Source organism: Salvelinus fontinalis, chromosome 32 (assembly GCF_029448725.1).
Source record: "Salvelinus fontinalis isolate EN_2023a chromosome 32, ASM2944872v1, whole genome shotgun sequence".
NCBI lineage: Eukaryota > Metazoa > Chordata > Actinopteri > Salmoniformes > Salmonidae > Salvelinus > Salvelinus fontinalis.
In genome coordinates, this window is record NC_074696.1 from 21,144,752 (window position 1) to 21,166,608 (window position 21,857).

At 44.3% G+C, this 21,857-nt stretch overlaps 1 protein-coding gene across 1 annotated transcript in view; it reads left to right on the forward strand.

The window, feature by feature from the left end:
• The window catches only part of hibadha (3-hydroxyisobutyrate dehydrogenase a), a 43,001-nt gene that overhangs the window by 4,144 nt on the left and 17,000 nt on the right, over nucleotides 1–21,857 (forward strand). The window contains exons 2-6 of the mRNA XM_055893718.1: nucleotides 1,818–1,978; nucleotides 2,590–2,699; nucleotides 4,564–4,685; nucleotides 21,162–21,295; nucleotides 21,427–21,503. Of these exons, the coding sequence (XP_055749693.1) occupies nucleotides 1,818–1,978; nucleotides 2,590–2,699; nucleotides 4,564–4,685; nucleotides 21,162–21,295; nucleotides 21,427–21,503 (604 nt within the window). The remainder of the gene's footprint in view (nucleotides 1–1,817; nucleotides 1,979–2,589; nucleotides 2,700–4,563; nucleotides 4,686–21,161; nucleotides 21,296–21,426; nucleotides 21,504–21,857) is intronic.

Sequence of the window (21,857 nt, forward strand, 5' to 3'; positions counted from 1 at the left end):
GAAGATTTACATTGCTGCACTATATTTTGTATCAAGTTTGCCAAATTGGTCAATTGATACATTTTCAAGTTCATAGCTATAGAGAACTTAAATGTTTTATTACCATAGTATGTTTGTAATTTTCCACACTCCCAGGAATGTCATACACGATGGATCATTAGCTTATACACTAACAGTCATACATCTACATTTACATTTAAGTCATTTAGCAGACGCTCTTATCCAGATGGCCGGGCGGGGTGGGTGTGGAGCCAGAGACCGCAGTGGGGTCGAACTGTAGAACACAGTTCCTACATTTAAATATAAACATTTATTTTATCAAACAACTATGCTATGTTTTATCTCTGGGCCCCTCAGGATGACCAATCAGAGCAAGATTACTGAATATAAGTACATTATTTACCTTCAGAGGTGAATGTATCAAACCAGTTGCTGTGATAAAAGTTTTTTGTTGTGCACTCTCCTCAAACAATAGCAGGGTATTTTTTTTCACTGTAATAGCTACTGTTAATTGGACTCTGCAGTTAGATTAACAATAATTTAAGCTTTCTGCCCATATAAGACATGTCTATGTCACGGAAAGTTGGCTGTTGTATACAACGTCATTCTAGTCACATTAGCGCACATTAGCAACAACCGTCCCGGTTTAGGGACACCCATCCCATAGAGGATATTGCAGCTTTAAGAGAAATGCCATGGTGTGCAACTTCAAAGTAGCCCAAAAACCTGCAACCAATACATTTTCACCCACGACATCGTTTTCAAAATAGGCAAATTTCGTCAGAAAATGGCAACTCTGACTTCAGATATTGCATAACAAATTCTGGTCTCTGAATATGACATTTCTTCAGCCAGCTAACCAATTTTTGGCAGAGTGGATGATTAGGGGGCCGGAACATAATTATAATTTGTACACTGCAAATTGACCATAACTAAGCCCAAAAATAAATTGTATTTGAAAAGGACAAGGCTACCTTGATTACATTGAGTCACGATCATTTCTGTTTTTATTTTGTGGGAATACTTGGTGAGCAGATTTCCTAAATGAAACACATTTTTTGCAGAATTGATGTATATATATATACAGTGGGGAGAACAAGTATTTGATACACAAATTAATTACTCAAATTAATTACTTAAAAATCATACAATGTGATTTTCTGGATTTTTGTTTTAGATTCCGTCTCTCACAGTTGAAGTGTACCTATAATAAAAAATTACAGACCTCTACATGCTTTGTAAGTAGGAAAACCTGCAAAATTGTCAGTGTATCAAATACTTGTTCTCCCCACTGTATATTATTTATGTATTTTTATAAACTTTGGCTGGCCCAAAAAAATCACATGCTGGCTGGTTTTAGCCCGCGGGCTACAGCAAGGAGTCAAATCTATGGGAAACACGGGGGTGTGGAACTAATGTTACACAACAACAAAAAACTACGATAGACAGTTTACTTAAAGGAAACATTCACCAATTTTGAATGTTATGTTGTTTTTGTGCATCTCTAAGTCGTTGTTCTATCGATTCCTGCGGTCATTTCATGTTTTCATGAGTATCTGAGCTATTCGAAGTTCAAGCTGCAGAAATACAGCCTGTATGATGTGATGCAAAACTCGTCATACCAGCTGTATTTCTGTCCAACGTGAATGCCAAGAACTCAGATGAACATGAAATGACCCCGGTAATCGATAGAACATCATTAGAGATGCACAAAAATGAGTAGGAGTGTATTAACTTAACCATAGTTTACTTTATGTCTCTACAATTTTCTGTACTATGCCAATGTATTGACTGTCTTCCCTGTGTGTGCTCTCCAGTGTCTAGCAGGTCGATGGCCTCTAAGACTCCAGTGGGGTTCATTGGGCTGGGGAACATGGGTAGTCCCATGGCCAAGAACCTGCTGAAGCACGGATACCCTGTCATTGCCACCGACGTCTTCCCTGAGTCCTGCAAGGAGCTACAAGACGAGGGGGCACAGGTAACACCTAGCTAGTACCTACTTACGTCACCTAACCTGCTTACTGTGTTTCTCTACATTACCACTGAATTGTTGCAGGGATCATAGCACTAGACAAGACGCACCATAATGAATGTTGACCATGCACAGTAGATCACCTGCTGGAGGTCTATATGTTGAAACGCCCAGAAATGTATAAAAAATAGGACACCCACCCGCAGCTGTTTGCTGTTTGTCGGCCTTGTGTGTTTTCTCTGACTTACTGTATTGCTCTCCATTACCCCTGAATCACAGCAGTAAGTCAACAGTGAGACGAGCATAGGCCACATTACTGCTACGTGTACCCTACATGTTAGCTGTGTATCTGCTGAGTCTGGAGGGGATGGTAGAAGTACATCTGCTGGTGTGGGTTTCTCAGGCTGCGTCCCAACACTTCCAATCATTGATTTAACAATGGTGGAAACTCCCTTCAGCCAATGCTTAAACCAATCCAACACTTTTAAATGCATGACGGGACTGTGTAAGTGCACACTTCAGGAATATGGAGAATAGGGATGAAACGTCATTGTATCTGTTAGTGTTTTCTTTTTATTTCTCACTCCTTCTTTCCCATCGGTTTCCTCCCTGTCCAGATCCTGGACTCTCCAGCGGAGGTTGCAGATAAAGCAGATAGGATCATCACCATGCTCCCCTCCAGTCCCAACGTCATAGAGGTCTACACTGGACCCAACGGCATCCTCAAGTAAGCAGCTCCCCCTCTCTGGTCCTCCTCACCAGAACTATAGATGTAGAAACTGGCCTGTCCCCTTGAAACTGGCCTGTACCCTTATAACTGGCCTGTACCCTTATAACTGGCCTGTACCCTTATAACTGGCCTGTACCCTTATAACTGGCCTGTTCCCTTATAACTGGCCTGTACCCTTATAACTGGCCTGTACCCTTATAACTGGCCTGTACCCTTATAACTGGCCTGTACCCTTATAACTGGCCTGTACCCTTATAACTGGCCTGTACCCTTATAACTGGCCTGTACCCTTATAATTGGCCTGTACCCTTATAACTGGCCTGTACCCTTATAACTGGCCTGTACCCTTATAACTGGCCTGTACCCTTATAACTGGCCTGTCCCCTTATAACTGGCCTGTACCCTTATAACTGGCCTGTTCCCTTATAACTGGCCTGTTCCCTTATAACTGGCCTGTTCCCTTATAACTGGCCTGTTCCCTTATAACTGGCCTGTACCCTTATAACTGGCCTGTTCCCTTATAACTGGCCTGTACCCTTATAACTGGCCTGTTCCCTTATAACTGGCCTGTCCCCTTATAACTGGACTGTACCCTTATAACTGGCCTGTCCCCTTATAACTGGACTGTACCCTTATAACTGGCCTGTCCCCTTATAACTGGCCTGTCCCCTTATAACTGGTCTGTACCCTTATAACTGGCCTGTCCCCCTATGACTGGCCTGTCCCCCTATGACTGGCCTGTCCCCCTATGACTGGCCTGTCCCCCTATGACTGGCCTGTCCCCCTATGACTGGCCTGTCCCCCTATGACTGGCCTGTCTCCCTATGACTGGCCTGTCCCCTTATGACTGGCCTGTCCCCTTATGACTGGCCTGTCCCCCTATGACTGGCCTGTCCCCCTATGGCTGGCCTGTCCCCCTATGACTGGCCTGTCCCCCTATGACTGGCCTGTCCCCCTATGACTGGCCTGTCTCCCTATGACTGGCCTGTCCCCCTATGACTGGCCTGTCTCCCTATGACTGGCCTGTCTCCCTATGACTGGCCTGTCTCCCTATGACTGGCCTGTCCCCCTATGACTGGCCTGTCCCCCTGTCTCCCTATGACTGGCCTGTCCCCCTATGACTGGCCTGTCTCCCAATGACTGGCCTGTCTCCCAATGACTGGCCTGTCTCCCAATGACTGGCCTGTCTCCCAATGACTGGCCTGTCTCCCTATGACTGGCCTGTCTCCCAATGACTGGCCTGTCTCCCAATGACTGGCCTGTCCCCCTATGACTGGCCTGTCCCCCTATGACTGGCCTGTCCCCCTATGACTGGCCTGTCCCCCTATGACTGGCCTGTCCCCCTATGACTGGCCTGTCTCCCTATGACTGGCCTGTCCCCCTATGACTGGCCTGTCTCCCTATGACTGGCCTGTCTCCCTATGACTGGTGTGTGTAAATTGGAAGGAAGCAGATAGTTGTAAACTCCATTGGAAGGCACGGTAGAGCCTAGCTGCTCATTCAGAGATGCTTATAGTGAAGACGTGGGGGGGGGGGGTGTCACCAATTGTACAGGCCTTTGTTCTAGCCCCGCACCTGATTAAACTGATCATGGTCTCCGAACTAAGTTAAGTCAGGTGTGCCTGTGCTGGCCCTGAAACAGAGCCTGGTACTGTGGGTCTGTGCTCTGAGATCATGTGATATGGTCATGTGACTGTGTTTTTCCTCGTCTTTTTCTTCTGGTCCGTTTTCTGGGATCCTGGAGACGTCCCTACCCCAGTGAAGTTAAAATGGTTAGGTTAGGGTAACGGTAGAGGTTAGGGTTTAGAGTAGGGCCGTCCCAAGGATCTCAGATGTCAATAATCCTGTTCTTCTTTCTCAGGAAAGTGAAGAAGGGAACGCTGCTCATCGATTCCTCTACCATCGACCCCTCCGTCTCCAAGGAAATGGCCCTCGCCGCCGAGAAGATGGGCGCCGTGTTCATGGACGCTCCCGTGTCAGGAGGTAAGGGACGGGTTTGGGATGTCAACATTCTGTTCCTATGGCGATCACGTACTGTGTCAGTCTACTAGTCATATCCAAAGAAAGGTTTTACTTCTCCTGTTTCTGGCCTACTGGTGGTTCAGTCTCTGGATAGACATAATACACACACACACACCTCTCTCTCTAGTCTTCATTTCACCTTGGACACAAACACATCAACTGTAGAGCTGTTGCAGCAATGCTAAACATGTCATGTACTCCTATGTGTATCTATAGATATAGTGCTTGTATTTATAGACTCTGGTGCTATACACCGGCGATAGATCAACAGCTGGTGGAAATGTATCCTGTTAAATGGCAACATATTTAAGGCTAGAAGGAAACATTGTCAGATCAGAATCCTAGGAATGAAACGTGCAAATGGGCCGAAACTGGGGAAAACTACCTGAACTTGTCCAATAAGAAACGCTCGTTTTTTTTTCCTTTGCAAAACTTTTCTCTACGGTGTGCAATAATGAATACGACTATTACCTGAGCAGGTACAATACAGGGTTGGTAGTTCAATTCAGATTTGTGTTCAACGCTGTACTTCCCCCCCCCCCCCATTCTAGCCAGACAGTGACCACCCTTTGTAGTCAGTGTAGAGTGGGTTTTATTGTTGCCTTTGACTGGGTCTTAAAGGCAAGGTTAAGGTTTTAAGTCGTCAATCTGATGGCTCCTTGACAGTGCACAGGACAGCGTTCTCCTTAATGGCTTGAGGCGCAATGGAGAGTACCGTGTCAGTGTTTTTGATGTTGATGGAGCTGTAATGGAGAATACCGTGTCAGTGTTTTTGATGTTGATGGAGCCATAATGGAGAGTACCGTGTCAGTGTTTTTGATGTTGATGGAGCCATAATGGAGAATACCGTGTCAGTGTTTTTGATGTTGATGGAGCCGTAATGGAGAATACCGTGTTTTTGATGTTGATGGAGCCATAATGGAGAATACCGTGTCAGTGTTTTTGATGTTGATGGAGCCATAATGGAGAATACCGTGTTTTTGATGTTGATGGAGCCATAATGGAGAGTACCGTGTCAGTGTTTTTGATGTTGATGGAGCCATAATGGAGAATACCGTGTCAGTGTTTGTGATGTTGATGGAGCCATAATGGAGAGTACCGTGTCAGTATTTGTGATGTTGATGGAGCCATAATGGAGAGTACCGTGTTTTTGATGTTGATGGAGCCGTAATGGAGAGTACCGTGTCAGTGTTTGTGATGTTGATGGAGCCATAATGGAGAGTACCGTGTTTTTGATGTTGATGGAGCCGTAATGGAGAGTACCGTGTCAGTGTTTTTGATGTTGATGGAGCCATAATGGAGAGTACCGTGTCAGTATTTGTGATGTTGATGGAGCCATAATGGAGAGTACCGTGTTTTTGATGTTGATGGAGCCATAATGGAGAGTACCGTGTTTTTGATGTTGATGGAGCCATAATGGAGAATACCGTGTCAGTGTTTTTGATGTTGATGGAGCTGTAATGGAGAATACCGTGTCAGTGTTTTTGATGTTGATGGAGCCATAATGGAGAATACCGTGTCAGTGTTTTTGATGTTGATGGAGCCGTAATGGAGAATACCGTGTCAGTGTTTTTGATGTTGATGGAGCCATAATGGAGAGTACCGTGTCAGTGTTTTTGATGTTGATGGAGCCATAATGGAGAATACCGTGTTTTTGATGTTGATGGAGCCGTAATGGAGAATACCGTGTCAGTGTTTTTGATGTTGATGGAGCCATAATGGAGAGTACCGTGTCAGTGTTTTTGATGTTGATGGAGCCATAATGGAGAATACCGTGTCAGTGTTTGTGATGTTGATGGAGCCATAATGGAGAGTACCGTGTCAGTGTTTTTGATGTTGATGGAGCCATAATGGAGAGTACCGTGTCAGTGTTTTTGATGTTGATGGAGCCGTAATGGAGAATACCGTGTTTTTGATGTTGATGGAGCCATAATGGAGAATACCGTGTTTTTGATGTTGATGGAGCCATAATGGAGAATACCGTGTCAGTGTTTTTGATGTTGATGGAGCCATAATGGAGAATACCGTGTCAGTGTTTTTGATGTTGATGGAGCCATAATGGAGAATACCGTGTCAGTGTTTTTGATGTTGATGGAGCCATAATGGAGAATACCGTGTCAGTGTTTTTGATGTTGATGGAGCCGTAATGGAGAATACCGTGTCAGTGTTTTTGATGTTGATGGAGCCATAATGGAGAATACCGTGTCAGTGTTTTTGATGTTGATGGAGCCATAATGGAGAATACCGTGTCAGTGTTTTTGATGTTGATGGAGCCGTAATGGAGAATACCGTGTTTTTGATGTTGATGGAGCCATAATGGAGAATACCGTGTCAGTGTTTTTGATGTTGATGGAGCCGTAATAGAGAATACCGTGTCAGTGTTTTTGATGTTGATGGAGCCATAATGGCGGGTATCTCTTGTCAGTGCCTTTCATGTAGATAAAGACAAGAGAAACTGGCCCCACAGGGAGTGAGAGGAGAGACGAGTAGCTGTAAAACTCCCTCTCACCTCGGCCACACCAACCGGGGGGCACACACATGTACAAATACGACTGATTCACATTTCTGCAGATTCAATTTTTGACGATCCCCAACAGCCTACACTGTGGTCGTATGCTTGTCTGGCAACATTCGTTTTCTCACACATATTCCTCACACAAAACACTCCCTCCCTCTCTCACACACACCCTCTGTGTGTTTACATGCTGGCGTCTGCAGTGTAGACAGGCTGTAGTTAGTGAGTGCAGACCTGTGAAGACCCTTCCTCTCTGGGCTCTTAACTAAGCCTGTTTTACACACACACGCACACGCACACGCACACGCTCAAGCTCAAGCACAAGCACAGTTTACTCACTTCTTTTCTGGGCTCTTAGCAAAGCCTGGTTTACTGCTCTGGAATGGCCAATGATTTACATGCTACCTCTGGCCTGAGCCCCACAGACGCCTGACAGCACGAACACACTTCCAAGTTCAGACACAAACACACACGCACTTGACTGTCCACTATCTAAATCTCATATACAGATCCTAACAGAACTGGCCTCTAACCCCCTTGTCGAGGATGAAAGTAGCCCATTGGTGATAAGCTGAACTTGGGCAAGAGAAGACTGAGGGAGAGGTCAGGAGGTGGAGTGTAAACTACAGACGTCCCTGTGTGTATTGTGTTGAGGGCTTCTCTGACCGATAGTGGGGGAGGGGATTTGACATGCTGCGTTTGTCCAGGAGGTGGCACTCTACCCCAATAGGGAGCCATATGTATGCATGTGGAGCAGGGTGTCAAACTCATTCCATGGAAGGCAGGGGTTTTTTTTGTTTGTTTTTTTCAATTAAGACCTAGACAACCAGGTGAGGGGAGTTATTTACTAGTTAGTGACCTTAATTCATCAATCAAGTACAAGATGTATGTAGTATGTCTGTGTTTGTTAGAGACAGTCCCTTCTGTTTCTTGTGATCTCTTGATATCAGATCCAGATCTAACGACAGTAACACACACAAACTTTAGGCATTTTGACTGGTGGTCCCAGCAGAATCTTCTTCATTATGAAGTCGCCAATGCACGCACACACGCACTCACACACACGCACGCACGCACACACACACGTGTGCGCATTGACCCCTAACACACTTATTTTTGTTTGAGTTCATGCTTATGATATATAATATGTTAGCTATGCTATTTAAAGCACTGAAACACACACACAGATTCATGGAAAGATCATAAACATTTTCAGTCACTTCAGACACTCAAGCATCCTCACAGACAGACTTCCTGTGCTTTTGGGGTTTTATTGTTTTTTAAATTTAGATATTCTTTTTATTCAAAATTAATCCTGTGGTGAATGAGGTAGTGTGTTTTTAAATGTGTGTGTGTGTGTGTTTGGTTCCCACCTCGGGTGCGTCAATAGGGGTTTGGCAGTTTTTCCTGGGGTCTGAGACGAGGAGTAATAAACTTGTTAAAAAACGACAATCAAAAAAACATCTCTTTCTTTCCTTTCCCTCTCTCTGCCGGTCTTGCTCTTACTGACCAGTTGTCTGGCCTAGCCCTGCCTACTATGTCCTGGCATAGATACTCTTTCACCCACACACACATACTGCACATAGTCACTTACTGTACACACAAACAAGCACACTCTAAAATACACAATTTCACCACTGTCTGGTGTTGTTAAGTGTCCGCATTCAAACTAGACCCACAACAAAACAGGCTCTGACGTCACGAGCCCAGGCTGTTGGCAAGGCGATGGCAGAAATAGGAGCAGCAGCGGGGTCGTTAGCGGTAATTACCCAGCATGCCTGCGTCTGCGTCTTGTATTCCGGCAGTGGGCCGCCACATCGCTAACGGACGGCGACTTTAAAAGTCTTTAAAAGCCATTCATTGTTTTCCCAACGCTGAGAACAACTGTGTGTGTGTGTGTGTGTGTGTGTGTGTGTGTGTGTGTGTGTGTGTGTGTGTGTGTGTGTGTGTGTGTGTGTGTGTGTGTGTGTGTGTGTGTGTGTGTGTGTGTGTGTAAGGGACTTCACTGCATTAACTTTGGTGTGACCGTGGGAGCTTAATGTGTTTGTATACAGTTTGTCTCAGACTGCACACGTTTGCTGTGTTTCAGCAGGTTAAATACTCGTTTTCAGCAGGCTACCTTTTCCACTTCAAATTAACTAGGCTACTTTTCATTTAAAAGTTTAAATTCTCTAGTTCATTGAGCCCTCTCCCGCTAGAATTAGACTCTGCCGAGTCCCCAGCAACCGATGTTCCAGGTTTCAGGGGACATGGAAATAGAGCCTGTGACTTGACTTCCGCTTTGGACATTAACAAGGCGACACTCCCATCTTAACTCATCCTACACATCTGCTGGATTGGTCAAACAGTGCAGAAGAGAACCTCCCCCGACAATTTTTTCCCCTTCTCGTCAAGTCCAGGATGTAGGGGATCTAGTTTCAGCCGTTTCTTTTACACCTGCTACGTGTTCGGTTATACTAGAACGAACGATCTGCATCTTCTAGTGATCTATTGATAGAATAAGCACCTGTCAGTCACAAAGCCAGCAATGACAGGAAAAAGTGACAGCCTCCCGTTACAATTTGTGTGCTTTGTGGTTGGTTGCAGTCCAATTTCTTTACACCGAGGGAAAGAGCATGAAGCTCGTGAATTTGCATTAATTAGGCTATGTCTAAATCCTCGACTAAGCCTAATTATTGTTTTCTGGCATATTAATTTATTTTGCGTGTTTCACATAGCCAACCGCTGGGAGTCCTGGCTAGGGCTGTATCCAACAAAAATAATCGATTGGTCAAAATGTTTAAACGTGTATTTTTCCATATATAAACACACTATGTGTTTTAATAAAATCAACTATAAGCACTGAGCTTGTCTAAATCTTTAAGTTTACGGTTTGATTAAATAAGACACATGCCTCGAGGGCGCCAGAGATTTAGATAACCAGAAGTTAACCTGACCCAACTATTCTCTTCTCGCTCCTGCTGGCTTTTGCAGATTCTGCCAATACTCTCCTGAAGTTGGCGGTAATGGGCTACACGAGGAGTCTGCAACCTTTCTCATGTGGAATGACCATTTATCTGACCATTTCAACCGATCTGCATACCAGTTATGGTTTTCAGATGCACATTTTCGCAAAAGTTTCAAGTCTTCATATCTCAATCATTATCATGTGGTTAATCAAAATTATATCCAAATCTAAATAAAAATTATACAAACCTTCAATTAACTTCTATTGCCAACTACATAAAGCCAGCAAATAAAAACATTGTAGTCTGCAGGTAGAAAATATCTTGCTAAAAATAAATATCCTTAAAATCTTGATGGCTACACATGGCCTGTTTGCAACGCACTTGAAACATCGTATCAACTATTAAGTTGGGTCCGGCCCTGAAGCTTGCACCAACTTGTATCAAACATTCTGGGCCCTCAGAGTTTCCCTGCCAGTGAGCCTGGGACAGACACAGCTGTAGGTTATTTGCTCAAGGGATAAGAAGCAGTGCTTGACTTGGGTAGGAGCTCAACAGAGCTGAGTACCGGCACTAGTACCTAGTTTGAGAGACAGACACTTCACAAGTCCTCAACTGGCAGCTTCATTAAATAGTACCCGCAAAACACCAGTCTCAAAGCCAACAGTGAAGAGGCGACTCTCGGCAGAGTTGCAAAGAGAAAGCCATATCTCAGACTGGCCAATAAATAGAAAAGATTAAGATGGGCAAAACAACATAGACACTGTTCAGAAGAAATCTGCCTAGAAGGCCAGCATCCCGGAGTCGCCTCGTCACTATTGACGTTGAGACTGGTGTTTTGCGGGTACTATTTAATGAAGATGCCAGTTGAGAACTTGTGAGGCGTGTGTTTCTCAAACAAGACACTCTAATGTACTTGTCCTCTTGCTCAATTGTGCACCAGGTCCTCCCACTCCTCTTTCTATTCTCGTTAGAGCCAGTTTGCGCTGTTCTGTGAAGGGAGTAGCACACAGCATTGTACGAGATCTTCAGTTTCTTGGCAATTTCTTGCATGGAATAGCCTTAATTTCTCAGAACAAGAATAGACCGACCAGTTTCAGAAGAAAGGTCTTTGTTTCTGGACATTTTGAGCCTGTAATCGAACCCCCAAATGCTGATGCTCCAGATACTCACCTAGTCTAAAGGACAGTTTTATTTCTTCTTTAATCAGAACAACAGTTTTCAGCTGTTCTAACTTTTTGCAAAAGTGTTTTGTAATGATCAATTAGCCTTTTAAAATGATAAACTTGGATTAGCTAACACAACGTGCCATTGGAACACAGGAGTGATGGTTGCTGATAATGGCCTATGTACGCCTATGTAGATAATCCATAAAAAAATCTGCCGTTTCCAGCTACAATAGTCATTTACAATGATCAATTTGATGTTATTTTAATGGACAGAAAAGTGATTTTCTTTCAATAACAAGCACATTTGTAAGTGACCCCAAACTTTTGTGTGTGTGTGTCTGTGTTAAATAATTTTTCTTCAATGTGAATCAGATTTTTATTTGGTGTACCCCAGTGGGAATACCTGTTCTACACAAACACATTTTCCCAGTCTTCGAGGTGAAGTCTTTCAGATGGAGTCCAGACATTAGAATTTATCAGAGGTCACCAATAGAGCTCCTTCTGAAACAAAATGTTGAACCCAGGTGAGCAAACAACCCCGGACCCCCACTTCCTTTCTATTTGGCTGGCTACGCTGTGTACTTGTGGAAAACACTGGTAACCGTACCGTGTAGCTTATTGCATTCTGCATCACCGAAAGCCACAGGCAAATTGCCACAGCTAACCATTGGCCAAAAGAAGGCATGTTAAGGTTCTAGGGTAGCGATTGAGAGAGAGATGTGCCTAGTAGGTTTTACAGCCGTGGGTAGCTGGCTGGGCCTGCTGTCAGTGCAGTGATGACTAACTAAATATATACTGCATATATTATGTTTTTCTTTGTTTTGGTCTTTGGCATGGTTTTTTGGGGCTCTTTGTGCACGTCACAATTTTCCTGGGGCAAGCTGAAGTTCGGCTACCGAAGTCTACACCCCCTTCGTCGGTGATTGGTCAACAGTTGGGATTTTTCAATGAACTGTTTGTTGCCATTCAACAAGAGACGACTAGTTTTCATGCACATATTTTCCCTTGAGAAATACTTCACCAAACATCTTAGATGTCAAATTGAGCGACTAAGACCTCCATAGCAAAAACTTCAAAATGAATTACAGATTTCTATTTTGAATAAGTGTATACTGGCTACGGCGTCTCAAGAGGGACAAACTGTACTATTGCCGCTTGTTTCTTGTTTTTCAAGCGAAGGGCTTTTGAGGGAGTATGTGAGGCACAGACGTTCACTTCGCCCAGCTGCGTTCTGATAGGAGCAAACCAAGCCTAGTATGCAGATGCTTTAACTAGCACTGGACTGACCAGATTAGCATAACAAGCCCTTCACTAGTGGGACCAGGGGAAGGCTGGTTAAGGGGAGAGAGGGGATGAGGGGAGGGGGAAATGGAGGAGGGGAGTAAGGGGGTGGGGTTCTAGCCTGGAGTCCAGATGGAAGCAGACCCACAGCAGCTGGGGGACTGTCCCTCTCAACACTGTGCGTGTGCTGTGTGGTGTCCTTCTCTGTGGGTGTGTAGGCCTATTTGTCAGCTGGTGTTTGTGCCAGTCGTACTATAAGGCTCTGTCCATCAAATTCTCCTAAACCCCTCCCTATATGTCACTCATCTTAAGAGAGCGTGTGTGGGGGGGTCATTATCAGTCCGACTCAAACTCAATGTGTCTGCTTTGGGCCACAGGGAGGATTGATTCTGGAATGATCTCTCTTCTGTCTCCTTGCAGTGACCACTCTCTCTCTCTGGAATGGAGCAGGCTCTGATAATGATTATGATGGTCAGGCTACTGGTCAATGAAGAAACACAGCGAAGAGAAAGATTGTCTGTTGCATGTCTTTCAGCATCATTCTCTGACTTTCTCTTCCCCCTTTATCCCTCTCTGCTACAGTCTCGCAGGGTGTGTTTTCATGATGTTTGTCTGTGTGTGCATGCAGTGTGGGGTGGTTCTCAGGCTTGAGCTCGTTAGCACAGCAGATAAAGACTGTTTTTAACATGAAGGACTAGCATTAGTGACTTGGGCAGATAAACTGTTGAAAGTGCAGATTTTTTATGTGTGTGTGTGGTGTGATTTTGGTTAGCGCTCTGTTCCTCTTCTAACTCCATTTCAGTTATTTACTTGATATCCATCAAGTTTTTATGGCGCTTGTTTGGGTTTTTAATTTGTTTGAGAAAATATCTCCCATTGGATATAATTATATCACTGGACTACATGAGGCTGCACTGAAGGCCTGTAAACAGTCTGTCTTCCCAGGGGGTTGGGGAGGAAGGAACGTTACTGTAATGTTAGAAATGGTATCGTGTGTTTAGGCCTTTAACTCAGTGAAAAATGCTGCCGTTAAGATGAGAGCTCTATATTAGAACAAAGGCCACCTTTTAGATTTCCAGTAGTCAAACCAAGAATATACAGTTGAAGTCGAAGTTTACATACACTTAGGTTGGAGTCATTAAAACTCGTTTTTCAACCACTCCACAAATTTCTTGTTAACAAACTATAGTTTTGGCAAGTCGGTTAGGACATCTAAGTCATTTTTCCAACAATTGTTTACAGACAGATTATTTCACTTATAATTCACTGTATCACAATTCGTGGGTCAGAAGTTTACATACACTAAGTTGACTGTGCCTTTAAACAGCTTGGAAAATTCCAGACAATGTCATGGCTTTAGAAGCTTCTGATAGGCTAATTGACATAATTTGTGTCAATTGGAGGTGTACCTGTGGATGTATTTCAAGGCCTACCTTCAAACTCAGTGCCTCTTTGCTTGACATCATGGGAAAATCAAAAGAAATCAGCCAATCATTTTTTTTGTAGACCTCCACAACTCTGGTTCATCCTTGGGAGAAATATCCAAATGCCTGAACGTACCACGTTCATCTGTACAAACAATAGTATGCAAGTATAAACACCATGAGACCACGCAGCCGCCATACCGCTCAGGAAGGAGACTAGTTTTGTGTCCTAGAGATGAATGTACTTTGTGCGAAAAGTGCAAATCAATCCCAGAACAACAGCAAAGGACCTTGTGAAGATGCTGGGAAAAACAGGTACCAAAGTATCTATATCCACTGTAAAACGGGTCCTATATTGACATAACCTGAAAGGCCGCTCAGCAAGGAAGAAGCCACTGCTATTAAACCACCATTAAAAAAAAGCCAGACTACGGTTTGCAACTGCACATGGGGACAACTTTTTACTTTTTGGAGAAATATCTTCTGGTCTGATGAAACAAAAATAGAACTGTTTGGCCATAATAACCATCGTTATGTTTGGAGGGAAAGGGGGGAGGCTTGCAAGCCGAAGAACACCATCCCAACCATGAAGCACAGGGGTGGCAGCAGCATCATGTTGTGGGGGTGATCTGCTGCAGGAGGGACTGGTGCACTTCACAAAATAGATGGCATCATGAGGATGGAAAATGATGTGAGTATATTGAAGCAACATCTCAAGACATCAGTCAGGAAGTTAAAGCTTGGTTGCAAATGGGTCTTCCAAATGGACAATGACCCCAAGCATAATTTCACAGTTGTGGCAAAATGGCTTAAGGACAACAAAATCAAGGTATTGGAGTGGCCATCACAAACTCCTGACCTCAATCCTATAGAAAACGTGTGGGCAGAACTGAAGAAGCGTGTGCGAGCAAGGAGGCCTACAAACCTGACTCAGTTACACGAGCTCTGTCAGGAGGAATGGGCCAAAATTCACCCAACTTATTGTGGGAAACTTGTGGAAGGCTACCTGAAATGTTTGACTCAAGTTAAACAATTTAAAGGCAATGCTACCAAATACTAATTGAGGGTATGTAAACTTCTGACCCACTGGGAATGTGATGAAAGAAATAAAAGCTGAAATAAATCATTCTCGCTCTACTATTATTCTGACATTTCACATTCTTAAAGTTAAATGGGGATCCTAACTGACCTAAGACAGGGAACTGTTACTAGTATTAAATGTCAGGAATTGTAAAAAACTGAGATTAAATGTATTTGGCTAAGGTGTATGTAAACCTCAGACTTCAGCTGTAACTGTTTGTATTGCCTGCCCGTTTTCCTCGCACAATTGAATTAGAACTCATGCATCTACTAAGACCTGAATTACTGCACTTTACCTTGCAGGTGTTTTTACTCTGGTTGAATCAGCAAGAAACTGTAGTTAACCTGTGAATGGATTCTACACCAACACGGTAGATTATACTGTCATTGAAGGAAATGAAGGGTTATAATGATGTAATGAAGATGTTAAAGTGTTACGAGCGTTCCTTTAGGGACCAGCCACTCTCAACCCCAGGGAAAAGAGCTGGAGTGTGGCTCACATTCAAATGCGTCATTCACTACTACAGCGTGGGAACAGCCACCGTGGTGTGTGTTTGTACAGCCTTCATAATGTAGTTTAATTGAACCCTACCATCAATTAAAGTGCATAGTGCTTTACACGAGCCTCGTAACCCTGTGGATATTACCTCAGAAGCCCCGGCTGACGTCTCCACCACGGCCAAGTTTGGGATCTTCACCTGTCCGTAATGCTTACACACAAGACACATTAACACAAAGTTACACACTCGCACACATACAAAAACAGATGGAGACACACACACACAGACCGACCACTTCCAAAAAGGGCTCCAATTTAAAAGGCTATAAGACTATAATGAATCGCTTCAGTTAATTATTTGTCTGTAATTAAAAAAGTGCAAATTAATTCAGCGCTTTTTAGAACACGACAGAAACCAGAGTTTGCGCTGATCTCCTTTCCGCGTCTCACCTCACCCTCTTTCCTTGACGTAGAGGAGACAAGGAAAGGAAACCTCTTTAGGGTATTGAGATGCTTTCTCTCCTTGAAGGAGAGGAAACAAGGAAAGGGTATAGTTTTGTCCCCAGCCTCGCACATAGTCACTAAATCTATCTCCCACCATGTTAGACTAAGAGTGGCTTTGGCTGGCCTCTCTCTAACGGTCATTAATACCAATGCCAGCTCACCGTGGTTGAACTGTGGTTAGGCTGGTTCGACTGGGTCTCTGAGTTTTATGTTGGCCAACCATAACTTGTCCCTGGAACATGATAAGAGGGACTCTTGTCTGCTCTTTCCCAAGGGAATTATTTCTCAGAGATCAGAGGCACAGCTATCCTGGTCTCTGTCTTTGCCACTCACTCCCATTACCTTACTATACATTCTCTCTCCCCCTTAGTTTAATCCTCTCTCTGTTTCTCACCCTCTTTCTCTTTCTGGGCATATGTACGTCAGCTAGCCCTGGGGGGCAATGCGTTGTAAGTCTGTTTATAACAATGCAGGAGTGTCATTTTCCTGTGAGATGGATAGGGCGGAGCATGGTGACGTTCCCAACGTGTTCCCCAATGCCCCCACAGCCTCATTAGGATTCCTGTTTAATCCATCTCTGACAGGACCGACCGGACCACGGGACGCCCCTATACACACACATATTTGCAAGAAGACACACTCTCTCTCCTTCTCTGTTATGCTAATGATGTTATTCTTCTTCCTGCACCGGCGATCTTTCATCATCACTCTGTCACTGCTTATAGAAATCCACTACAGATCAGAGGAGCTTATTATGGGTGATTAGTTCATCTGAGAGGGGGAGGGAGGGAGGGAAGGAGTGGACAGAAAGTTTTCTGCCGCTCTCCCTCCCCCCCATCTCTTGTTCTCATATTTCTCTTTCTTTGTTTCCTGCTGTTTCCCTCTCTGTCTTTCCCTCTCTGTCTTTCCCTCTCTGTCTTTCCCTCTGCTCTCCTCTTCTCTGCCATCTCTCCTCTCCCCCTCTGCTATTTCTTCCATCTCTCCTCCTCTCTCTTTATCTCCCCCTCTCCATGTGTAGAGATGTGTATTGATCAGCAAGTTGACTGTGATATCAATAGTCTTCTCTTTAGTGATCCTGTCCCCAGTCTAATGAACCAGTGGAAGTTTACAATGCTGCTTGGCTTTGGTTCTGTCAGCATTATATAGGCCTTATTAGTGTGACTGTTGATGGTTGTATGCATGGTGATTGGATTCAGAAAATCTCTATTGCTCAGTCTCTCTCTAAGATAGAGCCTTCTCTCTCACGGTGTTATGTAAGACCTGTGTGTGTGTTGACCGTGTGTTGTGCTCCGTAGTCAGCTGCTGCAGTATGGACTGGGTTCATTATGTGGCTTGACAGGCTGTCACTGGCTGTCACTGCTGCATCGCGCACACGCAGACAGACGGCTAATTATCAGTCCGAGAGAGGGTAATAAGAGTGGGATAGCTGTGGTAATGTATACATACCATTACCCTATGGACACCAACATACAGGGAACCTGCAATACGGTCAACTCAGTGACTGTGTACATCAGTCACTCTTTTCCATAAAGCCCCCCCCTCTCCCATCTCTGCTCCTGCCCCCTAAACACCTTAAGCCCCACTCTCCTCTTCTCTGCCATCTCTCCTCTCCCCCTCTGCTATTTTCTCCCTCTCTCCTCTCCTCCTCTCCTCTCCTCCACTCTCTCCTCTCCTTCTGGTTGTGTCGTTTCATCTATTTTCTCTCTCTCTCCTCCACTCTCTCCTCTCCTCCACTCTCTCCTCTCCTCCACTCTCTCCTCCTTCTGGTTGTGTAGTTTCATCTATTTTCTCCCTCTCCTCCACTCTCTCCTCTCCTCCACTCTCTCCTCTTCTCTACTCTCTCCTCCTTCTGGTTGTGTAGTTTCATCTATTTTCTCCCTCGCCTCTCTCCTCTCCTCCACTCTCTCCTCTCCTCCCCTCTCTCTCCTCTCCTCCACTCTCTCCTCTCCTCCCCTCTCTCCTCCTCTCTCTCCTCCTTCTGGTTGTGTAATTTCAGCTATTTTCTCCCTCTCTCTCGTCCACTCTCTCCTCTCCTCCACTCTCTCCTCTCCTCCACGCTCTCCTTCTGGTTGTGTACTTTCATCTATTTTCTCTCTCTCCTCTCCTCCACTCTCTCCTCTCCTCCACTCTCTCCTCTATCTCCTCTCCTTCTGGTTGTGTAGTTTCAGCTATTTTCTCTCTCTCCTAATTCCTCTTTAATTATTAACAGCAACATGATTAGGCCTTCACCATCAATAGGCCTTTCATTAGAGCCACACAGCACCCTGAAGACTGATTTCACACACCACACACACACATTACTAAGACTGTTGATACACTCCTCTAACAGTGTCGCTAAGGCGTAGTGCTCTTTTGGTGTTGTGGGATGCAGTGTAGGGGACACTGTCCTGTCCACTTACCAAGCACAGCTCAACATGATGATGGTGGTGCTTTTCATTTGTTTACCCATCACTAGGATTACAGTGTGGGAGAGTTGTGCTCGTTGAATATTTACAGCTACCAACAATTTGCTTGCCTGCCTGCGTTTGTGCGCACGGATGTATGTTTAGGGGTTAATCAATGGTATATTAAGGGGCCGGGCTGTGGCAGATGAGATTTGGGAGCGAGGGTTCCGCCTCACATTAACACAGAAATAAAACTGTTAAAAACAATCTGGCACGTCTCTGGTCATCTATCTGTGTCATCAGGACCCGTTGGGGGGTGGAGAGGTACTTGCTAAAACATGGAACGCTCCTTAAGCCATCAGGCACTGGGAGGGATGGGGGAGTGTGTGTGTGAGACCTAATTGAACATGATAAAGTGTAAAGTTAATTACCCCTCACGGCTGTCACTGATACCCCCAGGGGGTGTTTCTAGGGGGGTAGCCTCGGGCACAGCTGTCGGCCTGGTTTTGGTGGTGGGGTATAGTTGTGTGTGTGAAGGAGAAAGGGTTTGCGTAAGGAGGATGGAGGCCCATGGGGGTCGTGTGCAGGATGATGGGGACAATCGGCTTTTAAAGACTCCCCCGTCCCTCTGGTGTGCCGCTCTCAACACTCCTGTCCCATCACAACACACACACACCCCTTTCCCAGAGCAGAACATTTGTAGAGACATCATAATCTTAACTATCACTGAGCTCCATAGACCAAACAAAATAATCTGACTGCTATTGAGGAGTCTTGTACTAGTCCTGAGAGAGCTTTCTGGCAACACTGTCATGAGATTGACATGATGTTGATGTTTTTGGGATTAAATAAGGCTGTCATTGGTGAACCATCTAGCAATGTGTCTAGGTGGCTGTTCATGTGCACATTATTTCCTGAGCCAAGCCCAAGTTCGGACACCCCTTTGTCGGTGATTGGTCAACAAGGGGTGGCAGGTAGCCTAGTGGTTAGAGCGTTGGACTAGTAACCGAAAGGTTGCAAGATCAAATCCTCGAGCTGACAAGGTAAATATCTGTTGTTCTGCCCCTGAACAAGACAGTTAACCCACTGTTCCTAGGCCGTCATTGAAAATTTAGACTTTGTTCTTAACTGACTTGCCTAGTTAATAAATAACTAAATAAATAGAACAGTATGGATTCTTTAATGAAGTGTTTGTTGTCATTCAGCGAGAGACGACTTGTTTTCATGCAATTTTTTTTCACTTGAGAAATAGTGCACCAAACATCTTGGTTACATGTACAATTGCACGACTAAGACCTTGACTAAACATAACAATTAATTACAGATGTATCATAGCGCTTGATGGTTTTTGCGACTGCGCTTGAAGAAACTTTTAAAGTTCTCAATTTTCCAGATTGACTGACCTTCTTGGCATAATATGGTCGTTTACCAAATAGGGCACCACCCCTACCTTGTAAAAACACAATGGATTGCTCAAACGCATTGAGAAGGAAAGAAATTCCACAAATTTGCTTTTAACAAGGTACACCTGTTAATTCAAATTTATTCCAGGTGACTACCTCATGAAGCTGGTTGAGAGAATGCCAAGAGTGTGCAAAGCTGTCAAGGCAAAAGGTGGCTACTTTGAAGAATCTAAAATATATTTTGATTAGTTTAACACTTTTTTTGGTTACTTAATTATTGAATACATGTTATTTCATCATTTGGATGTCTTCACTATTATTCTACAATGTGGAAAATGGTACAAATAAAGAAAAACGCTTGAATGAGTAGGTGTGTCCAAACTTTTCACCGGTACTGTGTGTGTACTGGTACACACACACCCACACTCCGGTCTCCGACATTGCTCATCCTAATATTTCTATATTTCTTAATGACATTATTGATTTATTTTTTTGATTTGTGTGTTAGATATTACTGCACTGTTGAGGACAGGAACACAAGCATTTCGCTACACCCGCAATAACATCTGATAAATATGTGTGTGTAATAACATCTGATAAATATGTGTGTGTAATAACATCTGATAAATATGTGATGCGACTAATAACATCTGATAAATATGTGATGACGTCATTCAAGGCAAGAGGGCCAATCAGAGCCCAGTATTCGCACACATTTAGTAAATAAATCATCTTTGGGAGAGATGTCTGAGACTGACTGAATGAATGAAGTTTTGCTGTCAATCAGCTTTGAAATCAGCCTATTTTGATTTATGGTTCTGCATGTTATCACAAATGAAGTACTCGGGTAATGAATTGATGTTAGCTTCAGCTGTAAGCTAGCAAGGAAAGTTAGCTGGAAGCTACCAGTATCTTCTTGCAATGTGAAGTGTTCTAGCCTGTATGGACATTGTTTTGCGAACAGTAATTAACAGTTTCAGCATTTCTATATGCCGTGTCGCATATTCAAGTGTGTTAACGTCTGTGTGGGATGATTGGAGCAGGCACGCTCATGCTATAAGTGGACATCAGCTGCTCTGATAGAGAGACATGAGCCGTGAGGCAGAAGTACCGAAAGTAAAAAATATAATTCCACTACTGGACTGCTTTTCATGTTCTAGTGTCTAAAGAGTACAGACGTTTCAGTATATCGTTCAACACTAGTGTGTAGTGACCATGTATTGTGTGTTGTAGGTGTGGGAGCAGCCAGCTTGGCTAAGCTAACCTTCATGGTAGGAGGGGTTGAGGAGGAGTACACTGCAGCCCAGGAACTCCTCACCTGTATGGGAGCTAACGTAGTGTACTGCGGACAGGTCGGCACAGGACAGGTAACTAACACACTCTAGTGTACTTACAAGTTTGCATACAAATGTACCATTTTCATACACTCAAACACTATTGTACACTTGGTCACTCTCACAGAAACCTATTCGAATAATTCTGCTTTTTTGTCTCACAGGCAGCTAAGATCTGTAACAACATGCTGTTAGCGATTGGGATGATCGGGACTGCAGAGACCATGAACCTCGGAATCAGGTAGAGTCAACTACTTGTTAGCCAGCCTAGATCTGTTGTAGTCACTTCTATTCACCCTTCACTGTGATTTACCTGACCATGTCTTTACCGGGTCACCAACTGGACCTGTGTGTTGGATATTTTACTGTTCATTTTGCCTTCTGTATTTTGAGATTGGGGCAAAGAGACAGAGGAGGACAAACCCAGTTTGAGGGTTTGAGGGGGTCAGACCCCCCAGTCTCAGACCTGTCAGGGGTAGCCAGAGACTGTTGAGTGGGTCAGACCACCCAGTCTCAGACCTGTCAGGGGTAGCCAGAGACTGATGAGGGGGTTAGACCACCCAGTCTCAGACCTGTCAGGGGTAGCCAGAGACTG